Genomic DNA, 23,647 nt, shown 5'->3' with positions numbered 1-23,647 from the left:
CTGATATTGTTCTATAATCGTCTGAAACTGTTAAGTCATGATATGAAACGGTTAACAAAGAAAAAGGGAAACTCAAGCTGCTGCTACACTTTATTTTATTTATCTAAAATTAAGCACTTTTAAGATATTTTCAAAAGCTATTTTATTTATTTTCTCTATTTTATTTTTAAATGCAGCCCGAGAGGAACATTACACATATCCACAGTATTTACTGTATATCTGTATAGTTCAATGGCAATAAATATTGTTGTTTTTGAATTGTACTTTCTTTATTTGATTGGCAGTCAGTTGTTGATTACATGCAGACGTTGATAAAGCTACAGGTCACTTCAATATATATCACACTAATTCATAAAGCAAGTTAGACATTTTGATGTTCCGGACCTTTGCATGGGGAGATTGTCTCTAACTGGACCTCGTTGAATTTTAGTTGAATACCCCTGGTGTACAGGCTGCTGTCTGAATCTGCTGAGTGAAAGGCAGCTTCTCATATCAATAAGATCATTTCTGATCCTAAATATCATGGTTTCTTCTTTCCAAGGTCACATTGTTCTGTTGTCTGACATGTTACACTAAAAAACAACTTATTGATATTTATTTTATTTTATTTATTTGCATTGATTTGATTTTGAAGTAACCCCAAAGTAATCAGGTTACATTACTATTATATTGGCATACTCAGATTAGGCTACCGCTTACATGTGTTACAGGTAACTAGTAACTGTAACAAATTACACTTTTAAAGTCACCCTCCTAACCCTGACAGTTTGAGATGAAAATGTAGTTGAATATATTGTGCCATGTTATCACAAAGTGAATTATTTGCTCTTATTTTAGTGAAAATAATATATAATAAATAAATATCATTTTACTGGTACTTCATTTTTTTACCATGCTGTACATTCTCAATTCTTATTAACATGCGTCTGCCTTTTAATAAAAAGTCTACTTGTTCACTGAAGCGTTGCTGCTGTAATGCCGTAAACTTCCCTAACTGTGGGACAAATAAAGGATTTGTGATTCGGATTGTGAATGAATGTGTGGGGTCAGACCCACCTGCAGCTGAGACTGCAGGGAGCGACGGGCCAGCAGGCTCTGGATCACGTTGGTGCGGTCCAGGCAGTCCATACAGTTGCTGCGGAACACTCCTCTCTGCTGGGCCACCGTCTTCCCCTCCGAGGTCACCATGAAGTAACTGCACACACAGAAACCATGGAATATAACTACACAGTATACGAGAGGAGACATCAGGCCGGAGCAGCGGCTGAACCTACCTGTATTCATCTTGTGTCTCAGCAACAAGGTCCACTAAGATCTGCAGACGCTCCCATCTCATGGCGCTGCACTCCTTGTGGAAGTCGAAGGCTATATAGCTGAGGACAGAGGAGACAGGGTCAAAGTGCTGTCCTCAGGTCACAACGGATGTCTACACTTTGTTTGATCGGGCAGCGCTTCATTGTTACAGAGGTGGCAGAAATAGATGCAGTTCCCAAGCAGAGCTAAATGTTAGATATAATGTATTTAATTAAAGGTCCCCTATTATACTGTTTTTCATCTATATATATTATAGCTCTCAGATCTATACAAAACATATCTCTGAAGTGTTTGTCTGAAACCCCAAACAGATCACTGCAGCATTACCCATAATCCCCTCTGTTTCACCCTGTTTCCAAAGTGCTGATTCTCTGGCTGCTTCTCAGGTCGATTAAATGAAATCCTTGCTTCCCTCACTTGCGTCGTTTCCCTGCCTCTAGTCCCTCCCACCAGGGAAGCATGGAGGGACGCAAGGAAACCACGAGAAGCAGGGAAATGAGTTTTAAGAGCAATGGGACGTCCTTTCCTCCGGAGCGTCACGTGAAGCGACGTCTGTTTGTGATGACGCTGCACAGCTGATCGTCTGACAGCAGCTCTGTCCCCGTTATTTCCACAAACACCCCCGCCTCTGTTAGTACACATTTACTGACACTAACATTTGTATCATCTGTTGTAGATCCCAATAAATAAAATAAAATAAGAACTAATTCTCAAAAAAGATAAACGCCATTCTTAAAATGTATAAACGAACATTAGTTTGATTAATATTGATTAGAGTGCACAATAGAAATAAAATAATTGAGAGAAGAAGAAGAGATATGTTATCTATCAAAACCCAGTTAGATTAACATTCATTGGATTGCACACTTTGTGTGTTTGTTTGGATATGTAGTCAATTAACATTGTAATAGCACTTAATGACTGACTGAATGTTAATGACAATAAATGAAAATGTAAAACGAAAAAAGCGATCATGAAAATGTTTCCAACAAATGAATAAAATGATTTTTGACCACTTTGTTGTTCAGATATATCACATATTTGTAACTAAATGAAACATGAATTGAAACAAAACACGGTATAAACTGAGGAGTGACTCTCGTGAGGTTCATGTATTTTCTTCACTCCGCTGGGAAACGGCTCTCATGTCAAGAAGCATCAGATCAGTGCATGCACTGCCTCGCCCAATCAGTGAGCGATACACAGTAAGGGGGCGGGGCGAGTATCTGAGGATTTCATCGGAGGATGGTCTGGTGGTTCCTCGGTTATCGATCCTCGCTCCTCGATCCTCGGTCCTCCGGCAGAAATAAGAGCCATGGGACGGTACTCAAGATGGCGCAGGCAAATCAACTTCCGGTGAGACCGAGGAGCGAGGAAATGAAAATAGTCGACCTGAGAAGCAGCCTCTGTCTGTTACTTTAGATGAAAATAAGAAGCCCCTCCCCACGCCCCTCTGAGAGACATTTGGTTTCAAAGAACTCAATGGTGCTCTAGGAGGAGATTCAGGTGATAAGGGGGGGGGGGGGGTTACCTTGGTTGCTGATTGGCTAATGGTTACACAAGACAACACATCGTTTATGACATCATAAAGTAGCCAAAATCTGATCAGCTCATTTTTCAGGACAGGGTTTTTATAGAAATTGATCACAAAGAAAGAGAATCTTTGTTCCTGAAACTTTCAGAGTCTCTTTCCACAGAGGGGACACATGTTGATGTAGAAGAGGACATGAAGAAGAGGCGGAGAGGGTACACATGTTGCGGTAGAAGAGACATTGAAGCAAGGAGGGGACACATGTTGATTGTAGATAGAGACATGAAGAAGAGGGGACACATGTTGATGTAGAAGAGACATGAAGAAGAGGGGACACATGTGATGTAGAAGAGACCATGAAGAAGAGGGGACACATGTTGAGTAGTAGAAGAGGACATGGAAGAAGAGTGGGACACATGTTGATGTAGAAGAAGACATGAAGAAGAGGGGACACATGTTGATGTAGAGAACATGAAAGAGGGGGACACATTTTGATGTAGAAGAGAACTGAGAGAGGGACACTGTTGATGTAGAAAGAGACATGAAAGAAGAGGGGCACACATGTTGATGTAGAAGAGACATGAAGAAGAAGGGACACCTGTGTTGTGATGTAGAAGAGACATGGTGCAAGCAAGAGGAGACACATGTGGATGTAGAAGAGTACATGAAAGAAGAGGGGACACATAGTTGAGTAGAGCATTGATAGAGAGGGGACCATGGTGATGTAGAGACCTGAGAGAGGGACACATGTTTGATGTAGAAGAGACATGAAGGAAGAGGTGGGACACCTGTTGATGTAGAAGAGACATGAAGAAGAGGGAGACACATGTTGATGTAGAAGAGACATGAAGAAGAGGGGACACATGTTGATGTAGAAGAGACATGAAGAAGAGGGGACACATGTTTGATGTAGAAGAGACATGAAGAAGAGGGGACACATGTTGATGTAGAAGAGACATGAAGAAGAGGGGACACATGTTGATGTAAGAAGAGACATGAAGAAGAGGGGACACATGTTGATGTAGAAGAGACATGAAGAAGAGGGGACACATGTTGATGTAGAAGAGACATGAAGAAGAGGGGGACACATGTTGATGTAGAAGAGACATGAAGAAGAGGGGACACATTGATGAAGAAGAGACATGGAGAAGAGGGGACACATGTTGATGTGAAGAGACATGAAGAAGAGGGGACACATGTTTATGTAGAAGAGACATGAAGAAGAGGGGACACATGTTGATGTAGAAAGAGACATGAAGAAGAGGGGACACATGTTGATGAAGAAGAGACTGGAGAAGAGGGGGACACATGTTGATGTAGAAGAGACATGAAGAAGAGGGGACACATGTTTGATGTAGAAGAGACATGAAGAAGAGGGAGGGACCCCATGTTGAATGTAGAAGAGACATGAAGAAGAGGGAGACACATGTTGAGGTCGAAGGAAACAGGAAGAAGAGAGACACAGTGTTGAATGTAGAAGAGAACATGAAGAAGAGGGGACACATGTTGATGTAGAAGAGACATGAAGAAGGAGGGAAGACACATGTTGATGTAAGAAGAGACAGAAGAAGAAGGGGACACATGTTTGATGTAGAAGAGACATGAAGAAGAGGGGGACACATGTGATGTAGAAGAGACATGAAGAAGAGGGGACACATGTTGATGTAGAAGAGACATGGAAGAAGAGGGGACACATGTTGATGTAGAAGAGACATGGAAGAAGAGGGACACATGTTGGATGTAAGAAGAGACATGACAGAAGAGGGGACACATGTTAGTGTAGAAGAGACACTGAAGAAGAGGATGGGACAACATGTTGAAGGTAAGAAGAGGACATGATAGAGAGGGGACACATGTTTTGAGTTGAAGAAGAGACATGGAGAAGAGGGGACACATGTTGATGTAGGAGAGACATGAAGAAGAGGGGACACATGTTGATGGAAGAAGAGACATGAAGAAGAGGGGACACATGTTGATGAAGAAGAGACATGGAGAAGAGGGACACATGTTGATGTAAGAAGAGACATGAAGAAGAGGGGGACACATGTTGATGTAGAGGAGACATGAAAGAAGAGGGGACACATGTTGATTAGAAGAGACATGGAGAAGAGGGGACACATGTTGATGTAGTAAGAGACATGAAGAAGAGGGGACACATGTTGATGTAGAAGAGACCATGAGAAGAGGGGACACATGTTGATGTGAAGAGACATTAAGAAGAGGGGACACATGTTGATGTAGAAGAGACATGAAGAAGAGGGGACACATGTTGATGTAAAAGAGACATGAAGAAGAGGGGACACATGTTGATGTGAAGAGACATGAAAGAAGAGAGGGGACACATGTTGATGTAGAAGAGACATGAAGAAGAGGGGACACATGTTGATGTTGAAGAGACATGAAGAAGAGGGGACACAATGTTGATGTAGAAGAGACATGAAGAAGAGGGGACACATGTTGATGTAGAAGAGACATAGAAGAGGGGACACATGTTGATGTAGAAGAGACATGAAGAAGAGGGGACACATGTTGATGTAGAAGAGACATGAAGAAGAGGGGACACATGTTGTGTAGAACGAGACATGAAGAAGAGGGGACACATGTGATGTAGAAAGAGGACATGAAGAAGAGGGGGACACATGTTGATGTAGAATAGAGGACATGAAGATAGAGGGACACATGTTGATGTAGAAGAGACACTGAAGAAGAGGGGACACATGTTGATGTAGAAGAGACATGAAGAAGAGGGGACACATGTTGATGTAGAAGAGACATGAAGAAGAGGGGACACATGTTGATGTAGAAGAGACATGAAGAAGAGGGGACACATGTTGATGTAGAAGAGACATGAGAAGAGGGACACATGTTGATGTAGAAGAGACATGAAGAAGAGGGGACCACATGTTGATGCTAGAAGAGACATGAAGAAGAGGGGACACATGTTGATGTAAGAAGAGACATGAAGAAGAGGGGACACATGTTGATGTAGAAGAGACATGGAAGAAGAGGGGACACATGTTGATGTAGAAGAGACATGAAGAAGAGACGGGGACACATGTTGATGTAGAAGAGACACGAAGAAGAGGGGACACATGTTGATGTAGAAGAGACATGAAGAAGAGGGGACACATGTTGATGTAGAAGAGACATGAAGAAGAGGGGGACACATGTTGATGTATAAGAGAAATGAAGAAGAGGGGACCCATGTTGATGTAGAAGATGACATGAAGAAGAGAGGGGACCCACCCTGTTGATGTAGAAGCGACATGAAGAAGAGGGGACACATGTTGATGCTAGAAGACGACCATGAAGAAGAGGGACACATGTTGATGTAGAAGAGACATGAAGAAGAGGGTGACACATGTGATGTAGAAGAGAGACATGAAGAAGAGGGGACAACATGTTGATGTAGAAGAGAACATGAAGAAGAGGGGGACACATGTTGATTGTAGAAGAGACATGAAGAAGAGGGACACATGTGATGTAGAAGAGACAGAAGAAGAGGGGACACATGTTGATGGAGAAGAGACATGAAGAAGAGGGGACACATGTTGATGTAGAAGAGACATGAAAGAAGAGGGGACACATGTTGATGTAGAGAGACATGAAGAAGAGGGGACACATGTTGATGTAGAAGAGACATGAAGAAGAGGGGACACATGTTGATGTAGAAGAGACATGAAGAAGAGGGGACACATGTTGATGTAGAAGAGACACTGAAGAAGAGGGGGACACATGTTGATGTAGAAGAGACATGAAGAAGAGGGGGACACATGTTGATGTAGAAGAGACATGAAGAAGAGGGGACACATGTTGATGTAGAAGAGACATGAAGAAGAGGGGACACATGTTGATGTAGAAGAGACCATGAAGAAGAGGGGACACATGTTGATGTAGAAGAGACATGAAGAAGAGGGGACACATGTTGATTGTAGAAGAGACATGAAGAAGAGGGGACACATGTTGATGTAGAAGAGACATGAAGAGGAATGAAGAGAGGAGACACATGTTGATGTAGAAGAGACATGAAGAAGAGGGGACACAGTGTTGATGTAGAAGAGGACATGAAGAAGAGGGGACACATGTTGATGTAAGAAGAGACATGAAGAAGAGGGGACACATGTTGATGTAGAAGAGACATGAAGAGAGGGGACACATTGTTGATGTAGAAGAGACATGAAGAAGAGGGGAACATGGTGATGTAGAAGAGACCATGAAGAAGAGGGGACACATGTTGATGTAGAAGAGACATGAAGAAGAGGGGACACGTGTTGATGTAGAATAGACATGACAAAGAGGGGACACTGTTGATGTAGAAGAAGAGACATGAAGATAGAGGGGACACATGTTGATGTAGAAGAGACATGAAGAAGAGGGGACACATGTTGATGTAGAAGAGACATGAAGAAGAGGGGACACATGTTTGATGTAGAAGAGACATGAAGAAGAGGGACACGTGTTGATGTAGAAGAGACATGAAGAAGAGGGGACACATGTTGATGTAGAAGAGACATGAAGAAGAGGGGACACAGTGTTTGATTGTAGAGAGAGACATGAAGAAGAGGGGACACATGTGATGTAGAAGAGACATGAAGAAGAGGGACACATGTTGATGTAGAAGAGACACGAAGAAGAGGGGACACGTGTTGATGTAGAAGAGACATGAGAAGAGGGGACACTGTTGATGTAGAGAGACATGAAGAAGAGGGGACACATGTTGATGTAGAAGAGACATGAAGAAGAGGGACACATGTTGATGTAGAAGAGACATGAAGAAGAGGGGCACACTGTTGATGTAGAAGAGACATGAAGAAGAGGGGACACGTGTTGATGTAGAAGAGACATGAAGAAGAGGGGACACGTGTTGATGTAGAAGAGACATGAAGAAGAGGGGACACATGTTGATGTAGAAAGACATGAAGAAGAGGGGACACATGTTGATGTAGAAGAGACATGAGGAAGAGGGGACACATGTTGATGTAGAAGAGATGAAGAAGAGGGGACACATGTTGATGTAGAAGAGACATGAAGAAGGAGGACACATGTTGATGTAGAAGAGACACGAGGAAGAGGGGACACATGTTGAGGTAGAAGAGACATGAAGAAGAGGGGACACATGTTGATGTAGAAGAGACATGAAGAAGAGGGGACACATGTTGATGTAGAAGAGACATGAAGAAGAGGGGACACATGTTGATGTAGAAGAGACATGAAGAAGAGGGGACATATGGTGATGTAGAGGAGACATGATGTAGAAGAGACATGAAGAAGAGGGGACACATGTTGATGTAGAAGAGACATGAAGAAGAGGGGACACATGTTGATGTAGAAGAGACATGAAGAAGAGGGGACACATGTTGATGTAGAAGAGACATGAAGAAGAGGGGACATATGTGATGTAGAAGAGACATGAAGAAGAGGGGACACATGTTGATGTAGAAGAGACATGAAGAAGAGGGGACATATGGTGATGTAGAAGAGACATGAAGAAGAGGGGACATATGGTGATGTAGAAGAGACATGAAGAAGAGGGGACACATGTTGATGAAGAAGAGACATGAAGAAGAGGGGACACATGTTGATGTAGAAGAGACATGAAGAAGAGGGGACACATGTTGATGTAGAAGAGACATGAAGAAGAGGGGACACATGTTGATGTAGAAGAGACATGAAGAAGAGGGGACACATGTTGATGTAGAAGAGACATGAAGAGAGGGACACATGAGAAGAGACAGAAGAGAGGGACACATGTTGATGTAGAAGAGACATGAAGAAGAGGGGACACATGTTGATGTAGAAGAGACATGAAGAAGAGGGGACACATGTTGATGTGGAAGAGACATGAAGAAGAGGATTTTGCACAACAGGTGACCTTTAAGTCTGTCTGCTGTCAATGAATATGTGCTGTGGCTTCAATGAGGCAGGATATGACATGAATGTCTAATGGACAGGGACAATGTGGACACAGCGGATGATCGATGGGAAGCGGCAAAGTTGTTTGACCCCAAGCTCTTGTGGTTACTTATTGAATGGAGGAAGTTTATGTTGATCTTTTATCTTTGTATGCAGCCCTCCTGGATCGCAATATAAGCAGCAGCCTTTTTTGTTTCATTTCAAATGAAACATCTCCAAAAGGAACTGCTTTTCAGTCAGCTCTCTGCATTCAGCTGATTTCTGTCCTCCGGGGAATTATCAGTGAAGTAGGTGGATGAAAGGATACACAATTAGACATAAATCAATCTAATTCAAAGTGAAACAAACACAAAGTTGCCTCCCAAATAATCTTAATAAGTCTGTTTTAGTATTTTTAAATGTATACACATTCATGCTGGGAGGAAAGTATGAGCTGTCCCTGTGTGTCGGCACATCTCTCTCTCTTTCTGCACACAGAAGAAAAGCGGTACAAAGTGCAGTTCAGGGGCAGCTGCATGTTTACACAGATATAAGCTACATAATACCTTACTGGTGACACTTACTTGAGCATACCGTTGTTCATGCCAGACACCATCTTATCAAAGGCCTGTTCTAGAGGCTTCTCGGAGCCTTTCTGATTCACCTGCAAAAAACAAGAAAACACTAATTGGCCTCTTCCACTCTGCTAGGGCATGAATGTCTACTACAGTCTTTGATTTAAAAGCTGCTGGTATCATCTGAAACGGCATGATCATGTTGCGTCAGCTTGTCGCAAAGAAGGCTAAATAACTTCATAATAAGTAAGGCTACATTTTAGCGTGGGAACAACTAGCATGGCCATATTTACAGGGTCCTCTTAACAGCTCACCTCAAGATATCTGATTGAAATGTTTTTCACATGCAGTATAAATATGTTGTTTTAGAATACTCCTGCATCTTAAAAATTGCACAAACTGGGTATCAATAGGAAAAAGAAACTTTTGTGGATCAATGAGCACAATTTGTATTCATGTGTGATGACATTAGTCTCTGTAGTAGTGAGAAACCTGACCTCGCTGCGTCACATGAGCAGTTGTGGGCTCTATGATAGTTATAGCCTCATGACATTTTACAGCCACAAACTACAGCCTGCGGGCATTCAGGGGATGCAAAGCTTTTACTAGATGTAACGACAAAAAGAGGGTTTCTAAACAGTTTTCAGAACAGAAGCTCTCACCATGCAATCCCCATGTTTTAGATTCTAAAGCACAGCATGTGGTTTTCTTGTATCCTACCAGAGGTCTGTAATGGGGAGGGATGGAGTGAAGACCTTAAACAAAACATGTATACAGGTTATTAACCATCCTCACCAGGTTCAGAAGGGTTTGCTTCCCATAGATAAGCAGCTGAGAGTCGAAATGCCTCTGGAAACCATCCATCTGTACAAAGTTTTCAAGAGTTTAGCATTGGATTTTTCCCACCACACCATTAAAAAGCACATGAAAACAGCTGCTCTTACGTGATTAGTGGTTTTGCTGATTATAGGTTTAGGTTTGTATTTCAGGTTGGGCCTCTGACTCCAGTAGAAGGGCATGGAGCCTCGAGTCTGGAGAGGGAAAAAATGTTTTGCCTTGAAAGGTCATTTCTGAAATCTTCTCAACTTCTTTAAATATCTGAACAAAGGGTGCACAGAAACGTGTGTTTATGAGCCCTCGTACTTGCCTGAATAAATGAAGCCTTTGCTCCCTCATACAAAACGATCTGCTCCGTCTCCACAAAGTTAGCAGCGTGGCCCTCAGAGTCGATGCCTGAGAGAGAGCAGCACAGAAAACATCCATGAGCAGTCAGTAGTCTCAGTACTGTGAGGTGTATAACCTTACCTTATATAGCTCAATTCCAATCTAGCCCCAACACTCTCTCCCTAGTACTACGTTTACACATTAGGGTTCCATTTCAAACCAACTAGTTGGGAGTTGGAGTTATTACACCCTCCAACAGGAAGATATTACGCCCGCCGACAGGAAGTCGTTACATCCTCCAACCCTCCAACAGGAAGATATTACGCCCGCCGACAGGAAGTCGTTGCATCCTCCAACCCTCCAACAGGAAGATATTACGCCCGCCGACAGGAAGTTATTAAAACCTCGGACAGGAAGTCGTTACACCCTCCGACAGGAAGTCGTTACACCCTCCGACAGGAAGTCGTTACACCCTCCGACAGGAAGTCGTTATACCTTTTAAGCGGAGGTTGTTAAACCTTCCTACAGGAAATAATTAAACCCTCAAACAGGAAGCTATTAAACCCTTGGGCAGGAGATCATTACACCCTCCAACAGGAAGTTGTTATACCCAACAGGATGTTATTAAACCCAATAGGAAGTTATTAAACCCTTCAGAAGGAAAAACGATAGAAGTTTATTGTGAAGTTTTGTATATTTACAGGAACTTTTGCAATCTAGACGCAGCTCATAAACATCAGATTTAAAAACAAGAAGATGTTTACTACAAAAAGAAATACCACTTTTTTAAATTAATTAAATTATTATTTTTCATCCAAGAGATGCCGACTTAAAATAACGGTTACGAAAAGATTCCACCTTTCCCCTTTCCTTGCGGCTGTTTTTACACCCTCTGTCTTAAAGAGGTAGCCTCATTCAGCTGAGAGTGAGACTAAGGACAGAGTTCACCCTAGGGGATGGATTGGAATTGGGCCTGAGTTGGCAGCTGCTACTTTGCACTCTGTAATGGTCAATAAGCCCAAATCCACAAGGCTTGGTGCAGTACAGCAGACATTTTTACCTCTGACGTAGTATCTGACGCCGGCCCGGAAGCAGCTTCTCCTGGAGATGAGGATCCACTCGAAGATCTTCCCGTTGATTCGACACGGCTTCATGACGATGACTGGAACAGGACGGTTAAGGAAAGGCTTGGCACAGGTATGCGTCTGATCTTATCTGCAGTCATGCTCCATTAGAAAATGTTTAACTCAGTGAAAAGGATACATCCATGGACAACAGGAAGTGCAAACTTGTGAAGCTGTGGAGAAGTGGGTACGATTATTATCATTCATTAAATGAGTACAAAAACATTGAGTGAGAAAGCGAAGTGGTACCTCAGGCTGCGCAGCCAGTTCTCTCAGGAGGTTCCCGTTCCACACAAACCTCTGATCTGCCTGAGAACCACAACATCGTCATCAATTAACTGCAAGAATGTATAGTAACATTTATAATTACTAAGAATTGTGAATAATATGAAAATAAACAAATGTATTGTCACGTATATGTTTGAAAAAAAGTATACATAGAAGAATCCTCTACAATATGACCTGCTGCAATGTTTGTAAACAAAACAAAAAGTTGTATTATTGACATATCGCTAGAAAAGACAAAAAACACTAAAAGTATGAGTAGTGAAGTGAGACAAATGTACAATATTTTTTAAAGCTTTAGTGCAAAATGAACATAACAGTTTCAAGTCAAATTAAAGATAAGAAATAAACATTTCTGGAAATACATTACATGTCATTTTTTTTTACAATGAATGTTTCAATGCATGCACATAAATACTGAGTAATAAGATTAAGACTATAGTTTTTATTAACGGGGCCCTTTAAGGTTCAAGGTTCAAGGTTTTTATTTTGTCATACGAATATAGTGTAGTTATGACGATGAAAATCTTCAGGTTTCAGGTTCATCTTGATTGGTTAGCTCGCCGGCTCTGTTGGGATTGGTCAACCACTTATGGCGCATTTCCACTACAGCGCGGTTTAAGCGTGGCGTGCCCGGCCCGTTTTTGGTTGCGTTTCCACTAGGCGTAGTTCCGGCTAACGGGTACTTTTTCACAGTTTTTCTGGCTCTCCAAAATCCAGGTTCTTTCCGGGCCAACAACCAGGCTGAGTCGGGCTGAGTATGCTAAACTAGAGAGAGAATCGCTGGCAAGGGGCTACAACTACAACAAGATGAACATATTTGACCGTGATTTAATTGTAATACACGTTTCAAAATTATGCCGAAGTAACAACATACTGATACCGGTTAGTAAAAACCATGAATTAATGCTTTGACAAGTCTGCAGACAGACGGCAGACGAACAACTTTTTTAAATGCGTGTTTTCTGAATGGAGATCGGCTAAGCTAACGTTATATATGCTCCGACCGTCAACACTCACAACAACGGCCTATACAGACATAAATAAACCAGCGACTGTATTCGCCATGACACAGGCAGTCTGTGGTTTGTACTTGTTTCACTTTTGTCTAGTTTCTGAACAGATATGAGGAGCTGTGAGCTCTGAGTGCTAAGAGCTAACGGCTGATGTTGGTTTTGTGTTTCGCATTGAAGATGATGTTACGGCTCCGCCTACACTGCGTTACTATGGTTACTGCCCCAGCTACTAAACTGTAATGGAAATGCAGCATAAAGTGAGCCTGGCCTAACAAGACCTAACGAGGCCTAGCCATACCGTACTAAGCCGAGCGAGGCCCTGCAGTGGAAATGCGCCAATAGAGATCTCCCGCCCCTTAGCCTATCACATACAATGTGTTGGAGTGCTAGCCAATAGAATCACGAGTGCTCTAATGTGATGTACTATGTTACCGTAGTAAATAAATGAGTTTCAGGCAGGGGGGGACCACTTACATGCACACAAACCTATAGAACACACTACAGGGAAGGGAACACCCCAAAAAGCATAAAAGGGCCTCTTTAACTGGAGTCCATCTTGTTAATGCCATTGAGGTGAGTGATCATGTAAAGCAGGGCTCGACATTAAGGATGGCCCGGGGCCATCTAGTATTTAGCTCGGGCAATGAAGCCTCACCTGCTGGTTGCCCGATCGGGCAATGAAGCCTCACCTGCTGGTTGCCCGATCGGGCAATGAAGCCTCACCTGCTGGTTGCCCGATCGGGCAATGAAGCCTCACCTGCTGGTTGCCCGATCGGGCAATGAAGCCTCACCTGCTGGTTGCCCGATCGGGCAATCTATTATGCCAGTATCATGCAGCTCGCGGATCCAGTAATGAGTGAGCCGACAGTAAAACTAAACATATCTATAACTAGTTAGGTAGTTTGAGAGGTCATTAAAATAGCTACGTGTGATATTCTAACCTGAAGTGTATGTTTTGTTCCGCTCACCGCTGCATGTGAGCATGCAGAGCTGCGTGTCGACTCGTCAGCAGCAGCTGATCTCTCTCTCTCCCGTCAGATTAGACTTCACTCGCGTTTATGTCCATATGCGATCAGATCCAGCTAGTTCTAGCTAATGATATGACTACCTGCTTATTAAAAGACACCTAACAATAAGTGTCGCTATGCCACTGGGTGAGGCCACAAAGTATAGCACAGCATTATTCATTTGTTTACATGCCCACCGGAACCTCGAGGCATTACCAACAGATCAACGCACAATCAACCCATACAGGACATCTCTTTCTCCACATTAAGTGTTAGATGGACTATTCATGTCTGTCACATACTTTCTTGTCTGTCACATACTCTTCTTGTCTGTCACATAAGTGGCGCAACTGAAGCGGTATTGCTGCTAAAGGGAAATTATTTTGACCGGACCTTTTGACCGAAGAGATTTAGATTTGCCGGCTAACGGGAACTCTGACGTTGCCATTTTGTGTGCTTGGCGGATGCGCTCGGCTCCTCTCGACTGCTGCTCGGGTCTGCTCGGTCAGCTTCCGGATGAGGAGGCATTCGACCAACTTACAGTAGATAACATTACAAACATTTTTAACAGGGGCCATAATAGTGTAAATAATGTTTGTTTTGGCAGTTATAACTGAATGTAATGTTTTCTACTCTTTTTACATCTGGGAAGCCATTTGCCTTCATCAGATGGAAAGTGTCTTGACCAACAACTTAAGTATTTCTTATAGCTATGCAGGGCATGCAAGCGAGCAAACACAAACAAGAACAAACAAAAAAGTGAAATGAAGAAATTGAACAATATTATATTGTGGTGGTTCATCTTATAATTCAGTCTAGAGAATGCACCAGACAGCATCTAAGACCTGCAACAATCTAAATGTTCTAGGGGGAGGCCCCCCAAACCCTTCGTACGTCATTTCGTCCGTGTGCATCTTTCAGGGCAATCTCTATTGGGCTCAGGGCCATCTGTAAATTAGCTTAGATGGCCCACAGGGCCATCTCCCAAAATCCTTAATGTCATGCACTGTAAAGTCAGTAATAGAAAGTAACTCAAGTACATCTACTCAAGTATTATACGAGGTCTTATTTTTGAAATATCAGTCTTTGTGACTTATTTACATAAATATAGTGGTGCCTTCTGTGAGGCAGTGTGTTGTGTGTCTCACCCTCTCCAGCAGACTCATCTCCTGGAAGTCGGGGCTGGTGTTGGAGAGCCTCTGCAGTGTGTGTGTCAGGTCGTAGTCGGTGCAGAAGTAGAAGCCGTCTGTAGTCAGCACATTATTAATCATGGACAGGAAGGTCTTGTTCTCCTGAGACTGGAGGAGGAAAGGAAACAGACTTTTAGCTTTCAGGAAAACTGCACACTCGTGTGTTTTTACTGCTGCCCGTGTGACACAGGGATGCACCACCCAACAGTTTTCTCCCCCAACACCTCTAGCCAAGGCCAAGACCAGCTTTCTCTTTACGCACAATCAAATCTGTAAACGTCAATGCATTGGACCACCTTCGCCAGTTAACATGAAGCCTAGGACTGCCTTTGCTTACAGATAAAACATCAAGTTGAAAGTAGCTACTGTTGAGGGATAAACCTGTTAAGTGTGGGTGCCATTAGAGTAGGGGGGTCAAACTCAAATACACAGTGGGCCAAAATAAATGGGTACTAGTCGAGGGCTGGACTGGTTCAATGTTTATTGCAAAACTTGTTGAAATGAAATTATTGCACATATTAAACCTGGAACTAACAAAGCTTAAATTATTGCCAATAAAAACAATAAACATTAAATAATCAGTTGCATTCATTTCTTATGGCTCTATCTGCAGCTTTTCCAGACTCATTTCTTATGAGTACATTTTCCCACAGGCCAACAACAGCTTCAACAAAACTATTCCCCTCAGAGAGAAAAACCAAACATGCCCTGCTGTCGTGAGAGAGAAAGTGCAGAAGGAAGCATCCATGAAACTCAGTGTGCTGCTCTGTGATGCTAGCTCAAGCAGATACTTGGCATCTCATCTCGGGTGCAAGGCCATCACTGTTTGGGCTCAGGCTCTGAGCTGAGGAGACCCTCAGGATGGAGTGAAGGTGTGCGTGCAATATACCGGCGGGCCAGGTCTAATAGTAATTACAAATGATCCTGCGGGCCGAAATTAAATCCACCACGGGCCTGATTTGCATCAGTCAGCATCAGAGCTGACTTTTATTCTTTTCCAGCTTTGTGCATCTCTGCCTGGCTAATAGGATCGGGCAGCTAAGCCAGTTAGCATGTCTAACTCCCTCCACCTGCTTTCTTACTTTCCTCTCACCAGAGCAGCTCTTATACAGTGATTGTGCTTTAAACTAGTTTGTACTTGCTTCTCTAATGTACTACCAGCAACAGTCCAGTGTTTGCCATTGTAAGCTCTACACTGCATACAGAGTCTTATCGGGGTAGCTAGAAAGCTTCAATAAACCAAGATTAGAATGAATAATGCACTGACATGCGATAGCACAGTGTGATTCCAGACAGCAAAGAATAACTGATCCTGTAACACAAGGTCTTACACAGAGGGTCTGGAAGAGGTCCAGTCCACTATCAAACAGTACCTGTGACAGTGTGCATATCATACTATCGTAGGATATTGTAAGATCATTTAAGTTCCATTATGACTGCCAGTGGTCCCAAAATATAGCAATTTCAAATCTGTCAGAAGAGTGTCAAAAGACCAACATATAGGTATTGGCTTTTCAATTCAGAGAAAGCTCCATTGGGATTTAATGTGTAGAACATGTATTAGCAATGCTCATTAAAATAACTGAAATAATGTCCTCTGTATTGAGGGCTCAGTTTGAACTAAAAGGAACTATTTTAGTCAAATGTGATCATATGCATATATAGAAAACCTTTCCCAACACCACAACCAACATTAGTTTGAAGTGAATCTGTGTCTAATGTATCACAGGTGTCTTTTCTAAGGAGTGGTTGTCAGACGTTGAGTGAGTCCTGCTGACCTGGATCTCTGAGAGATGCAGCACTGTCTTCTTGTAGGAGATCACGTCAAGTCCACAGCCTTCCACACAGAGTGGCCCAGCAGGCTGCCCACATTCCTCTTCCTGGTGATGACGATCAGGTACATCCCTGGGGGGGGGGGGGGTCACTGGTTAGCTGTTCAGGCTTGAGAAGAAACACAAACGCTGCATCACTGTGGTACCTACCTGCTACCAGACGGATGGTTCCCATGATGCCGCATATAGGCCTGGTGACCGCAGAGGGGGGGACATCTTCTTGCCTGTGAAAAGCAGCACAATGGGAGAACGCTAGATATAGACACTTCGCATTACATTTATATTCTCAGAAGGGGAACTGTTTGGAGTTTCCCCTCTCCTGTAGTGTGTTACAGTATAGGATATCTCTCCTCAAATGTTATGTTTTGTCCACAACTCGAAGATATGAATTTGACAGTCATAGAGGAGTAAATAAACCAGAAAAGACTCAAGTTTAAGAACCTGTAAATAGAGATGTTTTTCAATTGCTTTTTCTTAAAGAATTACTTCAAGCGATTTATTGATTATCCAAACAGTTCTTTGAGATTCTTTGAAGAGTAAACAAAGAATCAATGAATCTCTATTGAGGAGAATTCTGTTGAGGATCATTCCGCTTCAGTTGTTACCTTCTTTGTTCTTAAAAGCTGTCCCAAATGATGGCTAGCTGTAAGGTCAATTGTTCCATTTCGTATATGGCTTCGCCCTCTAAGGCTATCGCTATTGGGTAATCCCCCGGCGCACCCACACAGCACTGAAACACTTGTAGTCCACGCCCCGCCCACAAGGTGGGCCCCACCCTCGGGCTCCCTTCCGGTATAAATAAATAGGAAGGAGGCCCCGGACAATCTGCTCCCTCTTTTCTTCAGCACCCCGTTACTGAAGCACAAGAGACACCTCAATTGCAGAGTAAACATGAGTAACAATTGTGTGAGATATTGTCCCTCATGTGGCTCTGAGTTCATAATGAGTTATGACCAGCACACAGTATGCAATCTGCCTGGGGTCAGAGCACGCGTACGCAGCTCTAAAGCAGCAGGTAGCATGCACCCAATGTCGCCCGTCTCCCCTCGGGCGACAGGAAGCGGAGAGCGGACGCTCTTGCTGCTGCGGCCGAGGAGGACGATTGGCCCGTCCAGGCTTACGAGCCCGCGGACGGGGGCCGAGTGCCGGGCAGAAGTCCGACAACTCCTGCCCCGCCTCCCTCCTGGTTCACCGTTGGTTCTCTCCCCTCCTCTTCTCCCCCGGACGGGGATGACAGAGTCGGAGCAGGGTTGCAAGCTTGGCGGCCGAACACGCGGTCCCTTCTCCGTCACCACAGCGCTACCGGCGATAGGTGGCAGATCATACGCAAGGCGGCCGCCTGCAGAGATCTCCCCGTTCCCCTAGCTCAGGAGAGGTTGTGCTCCGTAACGACATAACCCGGGAGTTTTTTTTCGGGCGGGTGCAGACGGTCAGGAGTGACCCGATCTAGCCACGCTTCCCGGCCATCAGGAGGTACCAGGAGGGGGCGGCGGCGAACCGAGGACCCTGAAGGCTCCCGGTGGCCACATTGTTTCCCCTCACCAAGGTGGAGGGGTTTCACAGATGCTGGTTTCCCAGCCGCCCCTTCTCTGGAGCCGAGCCTGACGGCATTTTTGGGGTAAGACAGGGCAAACATGATAGCCGGACGGCGCCCTACGTTGAGCTCCCCCAGAAACCAGTATGTCACCCGCCAGGCCGACCGGGTGCACCAGTGTGCCTTTCAGGCGTCGGCGGCGGCGAATAACATCGCGCTGCTCTCCAACTCGGTGGTGACGCTGGTAGAGCGGTCCACCAACTTGGCCGCTGACAAGGCGGCCAGCACGGCGCTCACTCTGTGCGCGTCCGTCGCTGTCTCCCAGGCGAGGATCCCTGACTTCACCTGATCACCTGACTTCGTGGGTGACACAGATCCAGCGCCACCGATCCAGCGCCACCTCTGGCTGCAGCAGGCGTCTGTTACGGAGACGGCCAGAAAAAGTGCTACTGGACGCTCCAATCAGCCCGGACGGGCTGTTCGGACCCCCAGTTGCAACGCCATGGTGGAGTCCATGAAGACGGCCGCGGAACAGGCGGACGACATTCGCCAGCACGTCAGCTGGCTCCAGCCTGCTGAGCTGCCACAGCGGCACCAACGCCCGCAGCAGCCGCGGCGTCCACACCGGCCACAGCAGGCGCAAGCGGAGAGAAGCCCACAGCAACCGCGGCATCAGGCTCGCCCTTCAGCAGCTGCAGGTCGAAGGGGAGAGAGGCACCCCCGCTCCTGGTCAGCTCCGCGAGAGCCTCCGAGGAAGCAGAGCCGTTTGACGTTTTGGGGGTTGTGAGGAAAATAAAGTTTCCCTCACAACCAAGCTGGGTAAGTAGGTAACTTCAGTTCTGATGTATTGTGAGAAAAGAAACGATGGCATGTCTAGCAAACACATGTGGAGAGAGAGACAACAACGCTCAACAGCCTCAATTGAAAAGGTGGTGAGAGCTCTAAATCTCTCTGCTTGTGTTTCAACCACAGCTGAAAGCGTTCTGTGTTTGTCGTGACAGTGAAGCACGATCATTAAACTTCTTACCTGTGAGGGGTCATCTCATTGGAGACCCTGTCGATGGCCAGCACAGCATCAGCCCCCTCATCACAGGCCTCGATGTAGAACTTCTCTGGGGTCGTGTGCCTGGGAGAGAAGGGCATACAGTTCAGGTTTGACCCAATGGTTGATAGTACAGCTGGTCAGAGGGTTAGTCAGGTTCAATAGCATCACAAACGTGCTAAAGAGAAAGCTTTAGGATGATAAAGTTCTCCTGCTTCAAAACAAATGCCACCTGCTAATGTGACCAACGATGAAAGACGCATGACTCTTCTGCGTCGCAAAATATCAAATGAAAGACCAATTAATAAGTCCTAGGAAATGTCTAACAGAAGAGGATAGCATTGTCAATTCTAACGTTTAGATGTTTTCAACTCAAGCACCGAAGGAACCTGGTAGTCTTTACCTATTTCCAACATTCTACAAATACACTCGCTCCTAGTTTTCCTATTTCCTTCCTTTTCATTTGTCATGATACATTTGTATGCTATAATGGTCATTTCCACAGCAGTAATTCCATCAGTACATCAGACGCAGGTTGTGCTAAAAACAAGTTTCTCTTTTAATAAAAATAGTGTTTGCATGTATTATTCCATGTTGCTTCACTGCCTTTTTAATTGCTTTCAGCTACTGCCAATGACACTCAACACAAAGTAAAACATCAGGATGGTGGTGTTTATTTTGCAGTGCTAAAAGAACTGCAAAGTGGGAGTTGAATTCATTTGTGAATAAACTGTATAGCCAACAAATGACTCCCAAACTATTCCTGAAGTGCAATGCAATGACCCTCCACATGCTTCCCTCTCCGTGACCAGGGCACAACTGGAGTCTCAAAGCCATGGGAGCTGTGAAATAGAAAGAAACCAACCTATAGATGGAATGTTAAGGACCTAGAAACGGCTGTTAACACCAGGATTAACCTCCAGCCCTCCAAACATCACATCCATCCAGCTGAGATGGTGTGGAGCAGTTTACAAAGGAACTGAGAGCAGTTTACAAAGGAACTGAGAGCAGTTTACAAGGAAGGATCCTAACAGAGGAAGGTTCATTGGAAGCAAGGTGTTTCTATAAAATGCCGAGCAGAATGAAATCAAAATGTTATACTGTTTTTTGAAAATTGGACGCAGCCTTGATTCTGGAAGTATTTCATTGAACTATATGGTTTTTCCTAGAGGGGAAACATTACATATTAAACTCACACGAGCCTATGAAAAGTCCAGCAATGATCTCTTTGCAAAGTGGTCTGAGATGCCTACCATCTACAGTCCCAGTATCATTCAAGGAAGGCACCTTTTGCGATGGTATCCTGCCTCTTCCTCATTCCCTAAGTTCCTGTCTGTTTCTACTGTCAAAACAAAAACAGAAAGCCTGAATGACCCAAAAAAAAACTGCTTCCCTCTAAAGTACTCATTAGAGGTTTCTCAATACTCAAATTTCCCCTCCTCGACTCCTCGGTCCTCCGGTAGTGACCCGGAAATTAATTTCAGCACGCCATTTTGAAGGACATCTAATTTCTCTAAATGCACACCGAGGGATCGAGCGTCGAGGAGCTCTAAACCGAGGAAACACTGACGGCTCCTCCACGGATGCATTTCCGGGAACGGTGGAGGCGTGACGCACGGCCGGACTTATCTCAGCCAATGACAGCTCTGCAGCATCCCCTGGATATTATTTTATTAACTGCTTTCGTGAGAACAGCTGTGAGTTCCGTGCAGAAAGCAGAGCAGTGTGTAGGCCTATAATATATATCACTCGTATAACAGGCCTACTCTCTTTATTTGCTTTAGTTTAGTAGATATCTACAAACAAAGAGTCAATATTTTTCTAAGACCATTTAGTGCTTCACATAATAAGATACACAACGGCTGTAGCCTGAAAGTTTAGGAGCTGTAGGTGTGTGTGGTACAGTGTGTAGGTGTGTGTGTGGTACAGTGTGTAGGTGTGTGGTGTGTGTTTACAAGTGTGGTAGGTGTCGTGTGGTACAGTGTGTAAGTGCGTGTGTGTAACAGTGTGGTAGGTTGGGTGTGGTGGTAACAGTGTGTAGGTGTGTGTTGTAATGGTACAGTGTGTAGGTGTGTGGGGTACAGGTGTGTAGGTGTGTGTGGGTGGGTGTGGTACAGTGTGTAGGTGGTGTGTGGTACAGTGTGTAGGTGTGTGTGTGGTACAGTGTGTAGGTGTGTGTGGTACAGTGTGTAGGTGTGTGTGTGGTACAGTGTGTAGGTGTGTGTGTGGTACAGTGTGTAGGTGTGTGTGGTACAGTGTGTAGGTGTGTGTGGTACAGTGTGTGTGTGTGTGTGGTACAGTGTGTAGGTGTGTGTGTGTGGTACAGTGTGTAGGTGTGTGTGTGGTACAGTGTGTAGGTGCGTGTGGTACAGTGTGTAAGTGCGTGTGGTACAGTGTGTAGGTGTGTGTGTGTGGTACAGTGTGTAGGTGTGTGTGTGGTACAGTGTGTAGGTGTGTGTGTGGTACAGTGTGTAGGTGTGTGTGGTACAGTGTGTAGGTGTGTGTGTGTGTGGTACAGTGTGTAGGTGTGTGTGTGGTACAGTGTGTAGGTGTGTGTGTGTACAGTGTGTAGGTGTGTGTGTGGTACAGTGTGTAGGTGTGTGTGTGGTACAGTGTGTAGTGTGTGTGTGTGGTACAGTGTGTAGGTGTGTGTTGGTACAGTGTGTAGGTGTGTGTGTGTGGTACAGTGTGTAGGTGTGTGTGTGGTGCAGTGTGTAGGTGTGTGGTACAGTGTGTAGGTGTGTGTGTGTGGTACAGTGTGTAGGTGTGTGTGTGGTAGTGTGTAGGTGCGTGTGGTACAGTGTGTAAGTGCGTGTGGTACAGTGTGTAGTGCGTGTGGTACAGTGTGTAGGTGTGTGTGTGTACAGTGTGTAGGTGTGTGTGTATGGTACAGTGTGTAGGTGTGTGTGTGTGGTACAGTGTGTAGGTGCGTGTGGTACAGTGTGTAAGTGCGTGTGGTACAGTGTGTAGTGTGTGTGTGGTACAGTGTGTAGGTGTGTGTATGGTACAGTGTGTAGGTGTGTGTGGTACAGTGTGTAGGTGTGTGTGTGTGGTACAGTGTGTAGGTGTGTGTGGTACAGTGTGTAGGTGTGTGTGTGTGGTACAGTGTGTAGGTGTGTGTGTGGTACAGTGTGTAGGTGTGTGTGGTACAGTGTGTAGGTGTGTGTGTGTGGTACAGTGTGTAGGTGTGTGTGTGGTACAGTGTGTAGGTGTGTGTGTGGTACAGTGTGTAGGTGTGTGTGGTACAGTGTGTGTGTGTGTGTGGTACAGTGTGTAGGTGTGTGTGTGTGGTACAGTGTGTAGGTGTGTGTGTGGTACAGTGTGTAGGTGGTGTGTGTACAGTGTGTAGTGGTGTGGTACAGTGTGTAGGTGTGTGTGTGGTACAGTGTGTAGTGTGTGTGGTACAGTGTGTAGGTGTGTGTGTGTGGTACAGTGTGTAGTGTGTGTGGTACAGTGTGTAGGTGTGTGTGTGTGGTACAGTGTGTAGGTGTGTGTGGTACAGTGTGTAGGTGTGTGTGGTACAGTGTGTAGGTGTGTGTGGTACAGTGTGTAGGTGTGTGTGTGGTACAGTGTGTAGGTGTGTGTTGTACAGTGTGTAGGTGTGTGTGTGGTACAGTGTGTAGGTGTGTGTGTGGTGCAGTGTGTAGGTGTGTGGTACAGTGTGTAGGTGTGTGTGTGTGTACAGTGGTAGGTGTGTGTGTGTGGTACAGTGTGTAGGTGTGTGTGGTACAGTGTGTAGTGTGTGTGTGTGGTACAGTGTGTAGGTGTGTGTGTGTGGTACAGTGTGTAGGTGTGTGTGTGTGGTACAGTGTGTAGGTGTGTGTGTGGTACAGTGTGTAGTGTGTGTGTGGTACAGTGTGTAGGTGTGTGTGGTACAGTGTGTAGGTGTGTGTGGTACAGTGTGTAGGTGTGTGTTGTACAGTGTGTAGGTGTGTGTGTGGTACAGTGTGTAGGTGTGTGTTGTACAGTGTAGTGTGTGTGTGGTACAGTGTGTAGGTGTGTGTGTACAGTGTGTAGGTGTGTGTGTGGTACAGTGTGTAGGTGTGTGTGTAGTGTGTGTGTGTGTGGTACAGTGTGTAGGTGTGTGGTGTGGTACAGTGTGTAGGTGTTGTGGTACAGGTGGGTAGGTGTTGTGTGTGTG

The 23,647-nt window shown here is 44.7% G+C and overlaps 1 protein-coding gene across 1 annotated transcript in view; it reads right to left on the bottom strand.

Moving 5' to 3' along the window:
- LOC117539131 (phosphatidylinositide phosphatase SAC1-A-like) overlaps positions 1-18,566 on the bottom strand; it is a 36,617-nt gene extending 18,051 nt beyond the window's left edge. Inside the window, 15 exon segments of the mRNA XM_034205161.1 lie at positions 1,057-1,195; positions 1,275-1,373; positions 9,322-9,401; positions 10,108-10,176; positions 10,257-10,343; positions 10,460-10,545; positions 11,537-11,638; positions 11,740-11,773; positions 11,850-11,909; positions 15,057-15,206; positions 16,877-16,926; positions 16,929-17,003; positions 17,081-17,154; positions 17,957-18,291; positions 18,408-18,566. Of these exon segments, the coding sequence (XP_034061052.1) occupies positions 1,057-1,195; positions 1,275-1,373; positions 9,322-9,401; positions 10,108-10,176; positions 10,257-10,343; positions 10,460-10,545; positions 11,537-11,638; positions 11,740-11,773; positions 11,850-11,909; positions 15,057-15,206; positions 16,877-16,926; positions 16,929-17,003; positions 17,081-17,154; positions 17,957-18,291; positions 18,408-18,566 (1,599 nt within the window).
- Positions 18,567-23,647: the final 5,081 nt, after the last annotated feature.

The sequence above is a fragment of the Gymnodraco acuticeps genome, unplaced genomic scaffold, assembly GCF_902827175.1.
Source record: "Gymnodraco acuticeps unplaced genomic scaffold, fGymAcu1.1, whole genome shotgun sequence".
Classification (NCBI taxonomy): domain Eukaryota; kingdom Metazoa; phylum Chordata; class Actinopteri; order Perciformes; family Bathydraconidae; genus Gymnodraco; species Gymnodraco acuticeps.
The sequence above is the reverse complement of the archived record's forward strand: the minus strand, read 5'-3'. Positions and strand labels throughout refer to the sequence as shown.